At 43.4% G+C, this 13,630-nt stretch overlaps 1 protein-coding gene across 1 annotated transcript in view; it reads right to left on the bottom strand.

The window, feature by feature from the left end:
• LOC124025092 (protein sidekick-1-like) overlaps positions 1–13,630 on the bottom strand; it is a gene marked incomplete at its 3' end in the record, with an annotated part of 64,116 nt that overhangs the window by 28,336 nt on the left and 22,150 nt on the right. The window contains exon 2 of the mRNA XM_046338758.1: positions 5,664–5,772. Within this exon, the coding sequence (XP_046194714.1) occupies positions 5,664–5,772 (109 nt within the window). The remainder of the gene's footprint in view (positions 1–5,663; positions 5,773–13,630) is intronic.

The raw sequence follows: 13,630 nt of genomic DNA, 5'->3' as shown, positions 1-13,630 counted from the left end.
GTACTGTCTACTAGGCTCCACTACTGTACTGTCTACTAGGGTCCACTACTGTACTGTCTACTAGGGTCCACTACTGTACTGTCTACTAGGGTCCACTACTGTACTGTCTACTAGGGTCCACTACTACTGTACTGTCTACTAGGTTCCACTACTGTACTGTCTACTAGGGTCCACTACTGTACTGTCTACTAGGGTCCACTACTACTGTACTGTCTACTAGGGTCCACTACTGTACTGTCTACTAGGGTCCACTACTGTACTGTCTACTAGGGTCCACTACTACTGTACTGTCTATTAGGGTCCACTACTGTACTGTCTACTAGGGTCCACTACTACTGTACTGTCTACTAGGTTCCACTACTGTACTGTCTACTAGGGTCCACTACTGTACTGTCTACTAGGGTCCACTACTGTACTGTCTACTAGGGTCCACTACTGTACTGTCTACTAGGGTCCACTACTGTACTGTCTACTGTACTGTCTACTAGGTCCACTACTGTACTGTCTACTAGGTCCACTACTGTACTGTCTACTAGGGTCCACTACTGTACTGTCTACTAGGGTCCACTACTGTACTGTCTACTAGGGTCCACTACTGTACTGTCTACTAGGGTCCACTACTGTACTGTCTACTAGGGTCCACTACTGTACTGTCTACTAGGGTCCACTACTGTACTGTCTACTAGGGTCCACTACTGTACTGTCTACTAGGGTCCACTACTGTACTGTCTACTAGGGTCCACTACTGTACTGTCTACTAGGGTCCACTACTGTACTGTCTACTAGGGTCACACTACTGTCTACTGTACTGTCTACTAGGGTCCACTACTGTACTGTCTACTAGGGTCCCCTACTGTACTGTCTACTAGGGTCCACTACTGTACTGTCTACTAGGGTCCACTACTGTACTGTCTACTAGGGTCCACTACTGTACTGTCTACTAGGGTCCACTACTGTACTGTCTACTAGGGTCCACTACTGTACTGTCTACTAGGGTCCACTACTGTACTGTCTACTAGGGTCCACTACTGTACTGTCTACTAGGGTCCACTACTGTACTGTCTACTAGGGTCCACTACTGTACTGTCTACTAGGGTCCACTACTGTACTGTCTACTAGGGTCAACTACTGTACTGTCTACTAGGTCCACTACTGTACTGTCTACTAGGGTCCACTACTGTCCACTACTACTAGGGTCCACTACTGTACTGTCTACTAGGGTCCACTACTGTACTGTCTACTAGGGTCCACTACTGTACTGTCTACTAGGGTCCACTACTGTACTGTCTACTAGGGTCCACTACTGTACTGTCTACTAGGGTCCACTACTGTACTGTCTACTAGGGTCCACTACTGTACTGTCTACTAGGGTCAACTACTGTACTGTCTACTAGGGTCACACAACTACTGTACTGTCTACTAGGGTCCACTACTGTACTGTCTACTAGGGTCAACTACTGTACTGTCTACTAGGTCCACTGTACTACTGTACTGTCTACTAGGTCCACTACTGTACTGTCTACTAGGGTCTGTCTACTAGGGTCCACAACTACTGTACTGTCTACTAGGGTCCACTACTGTACTGTCTACTAGGGTCCACTACTGTACTGTCTACTAGGGTCCACTACTGTACTGTCTACTAGGGTCCACTACTGTACTGTCTACTAGGGTCCACTACTGTACTGTCTACTAGGGTCCACTACTGTACTGTCTACTAGGGTCCACTACTGTACTGTCTACTAGGGTCCACTACTGTACTGTCTACTAGGGTCCACTCTACTGGGTACTGTCTGTCTACTAGGGTCCACTACTGTACTGTCTACTAGGGTCCACTACTGTACTGTCTACTAGGGTCCACTACTGTACTGTCTACTAGGGTCCACTACTGTACTGTCTACTAGGGTCCACTACTGTACTGTCTACTAGGGTCCACTACTGTACTGTCTACTAGGGTCACACAACTACTGTACTGTCTACTAGGGTCCACTACTGTACTGTCTACTAGGGTCCACTACTGTACTGTCTACTAGGGTCCACTACTGTACTGTCTACTAGGTCCACTACTGTACTGTCTACTAGGGTCCACTACTGTACTGTCTACTAGGTCCACTACTGTACTGTCTACTAGGGTCCACTACTGTACTGTCTACTAGGTCCACTACTGTACTGTCTACTAGGGTCCACTACTGTACTGTCTACTAGGGTCCACTACTGTACTGTCTACTAGGGTCCACTACTGTACTGTCTACTAGGGTCCACTACTGGGTCCTGTCTACTAGGGTCCACTACTGTACTGTCTACTAGGGTCCACTACTGTACTGTCTACTAGGTCCACTACTGTACTGTCTACTAGGGTCCACTACTGTACTGTCTACTAGGTCCACTACTGTACTGTCTACTAGGGTCCACTACTGTACTGTCTACTAGGGTCCACTACTGTACTGTCTACTAGGTCCACTACTGTACTGTCTACTGGGTCCACTACTGTACTGTCTACTAGGGTCCACTACTGTACTGTCTACTAGGGTCCACTACTGTACTGTCTACTAGGGTCCACTACTGTACTGTCTACTAGGGTCCACTACTGTCCACTACCACTACTGTACTGTCTACTAGGGTCCACTACTGTACTGTCTACTAGGGTCCACTACTGTACTGTCTACTAGGGTCCACTACTGTACTGTCTACTAGGGTCCACTACTGTACTGTCTACTAGGTCACACAACTACTGTACTGTCTACTAGGGTCCACTACTGTACTGTCTACTAGGGTCCACTACTGTACTGTCTACTAGGGTCCACTACTGTACTGTCTACTAGGGTCCACTACTGTACTGTCTACTAGGGTCCACTACTGTACTGTCTACTAGGGTCCACTACTGTACTGTCTACTAGGGTCCACTACTGTACTGTCTACTAGGGTCCACTACTGTACTGTCTACTAGGGTCCACTACTGTACTGTCTACTAGGGTCCACTACTGTACTGTCTACTAGGGTCCACTACTGTACTGTCTACTAGGGTCCACTACTGTACTGTCTACTAGGGTCCACTACTGTCTACTGTCTACTGTAGGGTCCACTACTGTACTGTCTACTAGGGTCCACTACTGTACTGTCTACTAGGGTCCACTACTGTACTGTCTACTAGGGTCCACTACTGTACTGTCTACTAGGGTCCACTACTGTACTGTCTACTAGGGTCCACTACTGTACTGTCTACTAGGGTCCACTACTGTACTGTCTACTAGGGGTCCACTACTGTACTGTCTACTAGGGTCACACAACTACTGTACTGTCTACTAGGGTCCACTACTGTACTGTCTACTAGGGTCCACTACTGTACTGTCACTAGGTCACTGGTCCACTACTGTACTGTCTACTAGGGTCCACTGTACTGTCTACTAGGGTCCACTACTGTACTGTCTACTAGGTCCACTACTGTACTGTCTACTAGGGTCCACTACTGTACTGTCTACTAGGGTCCACTACTGTACTGTCTACTAGGGTCCACTACTGTACTGTCTACTAGGTCCACTACTGTACTGTCTACTAGGGTCCACTACTGTACTGTCTACTAGGGTCCACTACTGTACTGTCTACTAGGTCCACTACTGTACTGTCTACTAGGGTCCACTACTGTACTGTCTACTAGGGTCCACTACTGTGTACTGTCTACTAGGGTCCACTACTGTACTGTCTACTAGGGTCCACTACTGTACTGTCTACTAGGGTCCACTACTGTACTGTCTACTAGGGTCCACTACTGTACTGTCTACTAGGGTCCACTACTGTACTGTCTACTAGGGTCCACTACTGTACTGTCTACTAGGGTCCACTACTGTACTGTCTACTAGGGTCCACTACTGTACTGTCTACTAGGGTCCACTACTGTACTGTCTACTAGGGTCCACTACTGTACTGTCTACTAGGGTCCACTACTGTACTGTCTACTAGGGTCCACTACTGTACTGTCTACTAGGGTCCACTACTGTACTGTCTACTAGGGTCCACTACTGTACTGTCTACTAGGGTCCACTACTGTACTGTCTACTAGGGTCCACTACTGTACTGTCTACTAGGGTCCACTACTGTACTGTCTACTAGGGTCCACTACTGTACTGTCTAGGGTCCACTACTGTACTAGGGGGTCCACTACTGTACTGTCTACTAGGGTCCACTACTGTACTGTCTACTAGGGTCCACTACTGTACTGTCTACTAGGGTCCACTGTAACTACTGTACTGTCTACTAGGGTCCACTACTGTACTGTCTACTAGGGTCCACTACTGTACTGTCTACTAGGGTCCACTACTGTACTGTCTACTAGGGTCCACTACTGTACTGTCTACTAGGGTCCACTACTGTACTGTCTACTAGGGTCCACTACTGTACTGTCTACTAGGGTCCACTACTGTACTGTCTACTAGGGTCCACTACTGTCTACTAGGGTCCACTACTGTCTGTCTACTAGGGTCCACTACTGTACTGTCTACTAGGGTCCACTACTGTACTGTCTACTAGGGTCCACTACTGTACTGTCTACTAGGGTCCACTACTGTACTGTCTACTAGGGTCCACTACTGTACTGTCTACTAGGGTCCACTACTGTACTGTCTACTAGGTCCACTACTGTACTGTCTACTAGGGTCCACTACTGTACTGTCTACTAGGGTCCACTACTGTACTGTCTACTAGGGTCCACTACTGTACTGTCTACTAGGGTCCACTACTGTACTGTCTACTAGGGTCCACTACTGTACTGTCTACTAGGGTCCACTACTGTACTGTCTACTAGGGTCCACTACTGTACTGTCTACTAGGGTCCACTACTGTACTGTCTACTAGGGTCCACTACTGTACTGTCTACTAGGGTCCACTACTGTACTGTCTACTAGGGTCCACTACTGTACTGTCTACTAGGGTCCACTACTGTACTGTCTACTAGGGTCCACTACTGTACTGTCTACTAGGGTCCACTACTGTACTGTCTACTAGAAGGGGGTATCAGGAGACAAAACAACATCAAGACAACATTTCTGATGTTTATCTAAAATACTTTATTACTGTGGAGGAGTGTGTGTGTGTGTGTGTGGAGATTGTGTGTGTGTGTGTGTGTGTGGGTGTGTGTGTGTGTGTGTGGGTGTGTGTGTGGGTGTGTGTGTGTGTGTGTGGGTGTGTGTGGGTGTGGAGACTGTGTGTGTGTGTGTGGGTGTGTGTGGGTGTGGAGACTGTGTGTGTGTGTGTGGGTGTGGAGACTGTGTGTGTATGTGTGGGTGTGTGTGTGGGTGTGTGTGTGGGTGTGTGTGTGGGTGTGTGTGTGGGTGTGTATGTGTGTGTGTGTGTGAGAGTGTTGGTGTGTGTGTGTGTGGGTGTGAGAGTGTGGGTGTGTGAGAGTGTGAGAGTGTTAGACAGAGGTGCTGAGGCAGGGTGGAAGACAGACTGACTGCTCTAATCAACACTGTCTAAACTGGTCTTGGAGGAGGGAGAGAGAGAGCTGGGAGGGGATGGAGGATAGGAGGGAGAGAGAGGGAGAGATGGGAGGGGATGGAGGATAGGAGGGGAGAAGGGGACAGAGAGAGAGAGATTAGGAGTGCTAAAGAGAGAGTTGAGGGCAACTCTTCCTGTCATTTGAGTTTTAAGGCCAGGTCTGTTGTGTGTGTTACCTGGCGTTAGCAATACACTCAAGTGTAGCTTCCCTCCCTGCCACGACGGACATATTCTTCGGACCAATCACAATCACCGGAGCCACGGGCTCAACCAGAGCATCAGGGTCTGAGAGAGAGAAAACGGGAGGAGAGGGAGAGAGAAAGGGAGGAGAGGGAGAGAGAGAGAGAGAGAGAGAGAGAGAGAGAGAGAGAGAGAGAGAGAGAGAGAGAGAGAGAGAGAGAGAGAGAGAGAGAGAGAGAGAGAGAGAGAGAGAGAGAGAGAGAGAGAGAGAGAGAGAGAGAGAGAGAGAGAGAGAGAGAGAGAGAGAGAGAGAGAGAACGAAGGAGGTGAGAGAGAGAAAGAGAAATTGGGGAGAGAGAGAGAACGAGAGGGGGTGAGATCATTTCATTTACATGTACACAATACACACACCCTCAACATGTACACAATACACACATCCACTCCAATTTAAACAATCAACTTTGGAGAGGTTGGTTGCTTTTGAGTGTTTGTGTATCCTGCCGTGTGTGTGTGTGTATTGCTGCGGGAGCATAAGGACTCCCTGTGGAGATTATACAATGAAACTTCTCAAAATCAAATAATTCTATTGGATTAAATACCAGGAAAATAGAACACACTATGGGAGGGAGCGAGGGAGAGGGGAGGAGAGAGAGGGGAGGGGAGAGAGAGAGGGGAAGGAGAGAGAGGGGAGGAAGAGAGAGGGGAGGGAGAGAGGGAGAGAGGGAGAGAGAGAGGGAAGGGAAGGGAGAGAGGGAGAGGGGAGGGAGAGAGGGAGAGGGAGAGAGGGGAGGGGAGGGAGAGAGAGGGGGAGGAGAGAGAGGGGAGGGAGAGGGAGAGAGAGAGAGGAAGGGGGGAGAGAGAGGGGAGGAGAGAGAGGGGAGGGGAGAGAGAGGGGAGGGAGAGAGAGGGGAGGGAGAGAGAGGGGGGGAGAGAGGGAGAGGGGGAGAGGGGAGAGAGAGGGAAGGGGAGAGAGGGAGAGGGGAGAGCGAGGGAGAGGGAGGGAGAGAGGGAGGGAGGGAGAGAGAGGGGAGGGGAGAGAGAGAAGGGAGGGAGAGAGAGAGGGGAGGGAGAGAGAGGGGAGGGAGAGAGGGAAAGGGGAGAGGGAGAGGGGAGGGAGAGAGAGAGGGGAGGGAGAGAGAGGGGAGGGAGAGAGAGGGGAGGGAGAGAGGGAGAGGGGAGAGAGAGAGGGAAGGCTATAAATCATCAGGCCAGTATCAGACAGGAAACACAGTCCAGTATCAGACAGGAAACAAAGTCCAGTATCAGACAGGAAACACAGTCCAGTATCAGACAGGAAACACAGTCCAGTATCAGACAGGAAACACAGTCCAGTATCAGACAGGAAACACAGTCCAGTATCAGACAGGAAACACAGTCCAGTATCAGACAGGAAACACAGTCCAGTATCAGACAGGAAACACAGTCCAGTATCAGACAGGAAACACAGTCCAGTATCAGACAGGAAACACAGTCCAGTATCAGACAGGAAACAAAGTCCAGTATCAGACAGGAAACACAGTCCAGTATCAGACAGGAAACACAGTCCAGTATCAGACAGGAAACACAGTCCAGTATCAGACAGGAAACAAAGTCCAGTATCAGACAGGAAACACAGTCCAGTATCAGACAGGAAACACAGTCCAGTATCAGACAGGAAACACAGTCCAGTATCAGACAGGAAACACAGTCCAGTATCAGACAGGAACCACAGGCCAGTATCAGACAGGAAACAAAGTCCAGTATCAGACAGGAAACACCGTCCAGTATCAGACAGGAAACACAGTCCAGTATCAGACAGGAAACAAAGTCCAGTATCAGACAGGAAACAAAGTACAGTATCAGACAGGAAACAAAGTACAGTATCAGACAGGAAACACAGTCCAGTATCAGACAGGAAACACAGTCCAGTATCAGACAGGAAACACAGTCCAGTATCAGACAGGAAACACAGTCCAGTATCAGACAGGAAACACAGTCCAGTATCAGACAGGAAACACAGTCCAGTATCAGACAGGAAACACAGTCCAGTATCAGACAGGAAACACAGTCCAGTATCAGACAGGAAACACAGTCCAGTATCAGACAGGAACCACAGGCCAGTATCAGACAGGAAACAAAGTCCAGTATCAGACAGGAAACACAGTCCAGTATCAGACAGGAGAGGTTCAGACCCACTACTGGACATTATGGTCTGACCCTAAAACAGGGGAACACAGAGTCATCCTAAATTACAACTAGGGGAAGATTAAATAAACAGGATTGGTACGGTTTGAGAGAGTGAGAGAGACATGGGGGAGGGGGAGAGAGATCCAGAGAGAGAGAGAGAGAGAGAGAGAGAGAGAGAGAGAGAGAGAGAGAGAGAGAGAGAGAGAGAGAGAGAGAGAGAGAGAGAGAGAGAGAGAGAGAGATGAGGGGGAGATTCAGAGGAGAGAGAGATCCCTGAGGGTCCTAGAGAGAGAGAGAGAGAGAGAGAGAGAGAGAGAGAGAGAGAGAGAGAGAGAGAGAGAGAGAGAGAGAGAGAGAGAGAGAGAGAGAGAGAGAGAGAGAGAGAGAGAGAGAGAGAGAGAGAGAGAGAGGGAGAGAGAGAGAGACAGAGAGACAGGGAGAAAGCGAGATCTCTCCCCCAGGGAGAGAGAGAGAGATAGAGGGAGGATTGACAGAGCTGGCAGGTAGTTCTAGCTCAGATTAGACGGTAATCTCTCTCCGAAAGGATTTTCTCAGATTACAACTTGTTGTTTCTCCTATTAAATGGACCCTGGACAGGACATCAGGGTGTGTAATCCCTCCAGCTCAACATATATGTGTGTGTGTGTGTGTGTTAATCCATTCAGACACATCCCTGTAGGGTCCTAGAGAGTAGGGAGACATGGCTCGGGGTGTGTGATGTTAGCAGAATGTGTATTAATGGAGTCCGTTTGACACTCACATAACACACACAGGTACACAGACAATACCTGACCCACAATTAAGGAAAGCTTTGACTATGTTACAGACCCAGTGAGCATAGCCTTGCTATTGAGAAAGGCCGCCGTAGGCAGACATGGCTCTCAAGAGAAGACAGAGCTGCACTTCCTAACCTCCTGCCCAATGTATGACCATATTAGAGACACATATTTCCCTCAGATTACACAGACCCACAAAGAATTCGAAAAACAAATCCAATTTTGATAAACTCCCATATCTACTGGGTGAAATACCACAGTGTGACATCACAGCAGCAAGATTTGTGACCTGTTGCCACGAGAAAAGGGAAACCAGTGAAGAACAAACACCATTGTAAATACAACCTTATTTATTTTATCTTGTGTCCTTTAACTATTTGTACATAGTATATATATATATATATATAATATGACATTTATAATGTCTTTACTGTTTTGAAACTTCTGTATGTGTAATGTTTACTGTTAATTTTTGTTGTTTATTTCACTTTATATATTATCTACCTCACTTGCTTTGGCAATGTTAACACATGTTTCCCATGACAATAAAGCCCTTGAATTGAATTGAATTTGAATTGAGAGAGAGAGACAGAGAGCTAGAGAGGGAGGGAGAGAGATAGAGATGGAGGGAGAGAGATATAGAGCTAGAGAGGGAGGGAGAGAGATAGAGAGGGAGTGAGAGAGATAGAGAGCTAGAGAGGGAGGGAGAGAGAGAGAGAGAGAGAGAGAGAGAGAGAGAGAGAGAGAGAGAGAGAGAGAGAGAGATGGAGAGAGATAGAGGGGGGGAGAGAGAGAGATGGAGAGAGAGAGAGACAGAGAGAGAGAGAGACAGAGAGAGAGAGAGAGAGAGAGAGAGAGAGAGAGAGAGAGAGAGAGAGAGAGAGAGAGAGAGAGAGAGAGGAGAGAGAGAGAGAGAGAGAGAGAGAGAGAGAGAGAGAGAGAGAGAGAGAGAGAGAGAGAGAGAGAGAGAGAGAGAGAGAGAGAGAGAGAGAGAGAGAGAGAGAGAGAGAGAGAGAGAGAGAGAGAGAGAGAGGGAGAGAGAGAGAGAGAGAAAGGGAGGGAGCGAGAGACAGAGAAACTCAGCACACAGGTGGACAAACACCTGTCTGTAGGTGACAGCATTCCCTCCCACATATGCCTCCCTTGGCACACCTATGACAACATAACCAACAAAAATGGGTCACAACTCCTGCAGCTCTGTCGCACGCTGGGTATGTACATAGTCAACGGTAGGCCTCGAGGGGACTCCTATGGTAGGTACACCTATAGCTCATCTCTTGGCAGTAGTACTGTAGACTACTTTGTCAATGACCTCAACCCAGAGTCTCTCAGAGCGTTCACAGTCAGCCCACTGACACCCCTATCAGAGCACAGCACAGCAGTCTACTTGAACAGAGCAATACTCAATCATGAGGCATCAAAGCCAAAGGAACTGAGTAACATTAAGACATGCTATAGAGAGAGAGAGACTATACTAAGATACTAACTAACTCTACTGACTATACTGACTATACTAACTAACTCTACTGACTATACTGACTATACTAACTAACTCTACTGACTATACTGACTATACTAACTAACTCTACTGACTATACTAATATACTAACTAACTCTACTGACTATACTAAGATACTAACTAACTCTACTGACTATACTGACTATACTAACTAACTCTACTGACTATACTGACTATACTAACTAACTCTACTGACTATACTGACTATACTAACTAACTCTACTGACTATACTAATATACTAACTAACTCTACTGACTATACTGACTATACTAACTAACTCTACTGACTATACTGACTATACTAACTAACTCTACTGACTATACTGACTATACTAACTAACTCTACTGACTATACTGACTATACTAACTAACTCTACTGACTATACTGACTATACTAACTAACTCTACTGACTATACTAAGATACTAACTAACTCTACTGACTATACTGACTATACTAACTAACTCTACTGACTATACTGACTATACTAACTAACTCTACTGACTGTACTAATATACTAACTAACTCTACTCAGTATACCAATATACTAACTAACTCTACTGACTATACTAATATACTAACTAACTCTACTCAGTATACCAATATACTAACTAACTCTACTGACTATACTAACTAACTCTACTGACTATACTGACTATACTAACTAACTCTACTGACTATACTAATATACTAACTAACTCTACTCAGTATACCAATATACTAACTAACTCTACTGACTATACTAATATACTAACTAACTCTACTCAGTATACCAATATACTAACTAACTCTACTGACTATACTAACTAACTCTACTGACTATACTAACTAACTCTACTGACTATACTAATATACTAACTAACTCTACTGACTGTACTAATATACTAACTAACTCTACTGACTATACTAATATACTAACTAACTCTACTGACTATACTAATATACTAACTAACTCTACTGACTGTACTAATATACTAACTAACTCTACTAACTATACTGACTATACTAAATAACTATACTGACTGTACTGAGATACTAACTAACTCTACTGACTATACTAATATACTAACTAACTCTACTAACTATACTGACTATACTAACTAACTCTACTGACTGTACTAATATACTAACTAACTCTACTGACTATACTAATATACTAACTAACTCTACTGACTGTACTAATATACTAACTAACTCTACTGACTATACTAATATACTAACTAACTCTACTGACTATACTAATATACTAACTAACTCTACTGACTGTACTAATATACTAACTAACTCTACTAACTATACTGACTATACTAAATAACTATACTGACTGTACTGAGATACTAACTAACTCTACTGACTATACTAATATACTAACTAACTCTACTAACTATACTGACTATACTAACTAACTCTACTGACTGTACTAATATACTAACTAACTCTACTGACTATACTAATATACTAACTAACTCTACTGACTGTACTAATATACTAACTAACTCTACTGACTATACTAATATACTAACTAACTCTACTGACTATACTAATATACTAACTAACTCTACTGACTGTACTAATATACTAACTAACTCTACTGACTATACTAATATACTAACTAACTCTACTGACTATACTGACTATACTAACTAACTCTACTGACTATACTGACTATACTAACTAACTCTACTGACTATACTGACTATACTAACTAACTCTACTGACTATACTGACTATACTAACTAACTCTACTGACTATACTGACTATACTAACTAACTCTACTGACTATACTAAGATACTAACTAACTCTACTGACTATACTGACTATACTAACTAACTCTACTGACTATACTGACTATACTAACTAACTCTACTGACTGTACTAATATACTAACTAACTCTACTCAGTATACCAATATACTAACTAACTCTACTGACTATACTAATATACTAACTAACTCTACTCAGTATACCAATATACTAACTAACTCTACTGACTATACTAACTAACTCTACTGACTATACTGACTATACTAACTAACTCTACTGACTATACTAATATACTAACTAACTCTACTCAGTATACCAATATACTAACTAACTCTACTGACTATACTAATATACTAACTAACTCTACTCAGTATACCAATATACTAACTAACTCTACTGACTATACTAACTAACTCTACTGACTATACTAACTAACTCTACTGACTATACTAATATACTAACTAACTCTACTGACTGTACTAATATACTAACTAACTCTACTGACTATACTAATATACTAACTAACTCTACTGACTATACTAATATACTAACTAACTCTACTGACTGTACTAATATACTAACTAACTCTACTAACTATACTGACTATACTAAATAACTATACTGACTGTACTGAGATACTAACTAACTCTACTGACTATACTAATATACTAACTAACTCTACTAACTATACTGACTATACTAACTAACTCTACTGACTGTACTAATATACTAACTAACTCTACTGACTATACTAATATACTAACTAACTCTACTGACTGTACTAATATACTAACTAACTCTACTGACTATACTAATATACTAACTAACTCTACTGACTATACTAATATACTAACTAACTCTACTGACTGTACTAATATACTAACTAACTCTACTAACTATACTGACTATACTAAATAACTATACTGACTGTACTGAGATACTAACTAACTCTACTGACTATACTAATATACTAACTAACTCTACTAACTATACTGACTATACTAACTAACTCTACTGACTGTACTAATATACTAACTAACTCTACTGACTATACTAATATACTAACTAACTCTACTGACTGTACTAATATACTAACTAACTCTACTGACTATACTAATATACTAACTAACTCTACTGACTATACTAATATACTAACTAACTCTACTGACTGTACTAATATACTAACTAACTCTACTGACTATACTAATATACTAACTAACTCTACTGACTATACTGACTATACTAACTAACTCTACTGACTATACTGACTATACTAACTAACTCTACTGACTATACTGACTATACTAACTAACTCTACTGACTGTACTAATATACTAACTAACTCTACTCAGTATACCAATATACTAACTAACTCTACTGACTATACTAATATACTAACTAACTCTACTCAGTATACCAATATACTAACTAACTCTACTGACTATACTAACTAACTCTACTGACTATACTGACTATACTAACTAACTCTACTGACTATACTAATATACTAACTAACTCTACTCAGTATACCAATATACTAACTAACTCTACTGACTATACTAATATACTAACTAACTCTACTCAGTATACCAATATACTAACTAACTCTACTGACTATACTAACTAACTCTACTGACTATACTGACTATACTAACTAACTCTACTGACTATACTAATATACTAACTAACTCTACTGACTGTACTAATATACTAACTAACTCTACTGACTATACTAATA

This window comes from Oncorhynchus gorbuscha, unplaced genomic scaffold (assembly GCF_021184085.1).
Source record: "Oncorhynchus gorbuscha isolate QuinsamMale2020 ecotype Even-year unplaced genomic scaffold, OgorEven_v1.0 Un_scaffold_2165, whole genome shotgun sequence".
NCBI classification, from domain to species: Eukaryota; Metazoa; Chordata; class Actinopteri; order Salmoniformes; family Salmonidae; genus Oncorhynchus; species Oncorhynchus gorbuscha.
Note: the sequence above shows the minus strand (reverse complement) of the source record. Positions and strands in the feature narration are given on the sequence as shown.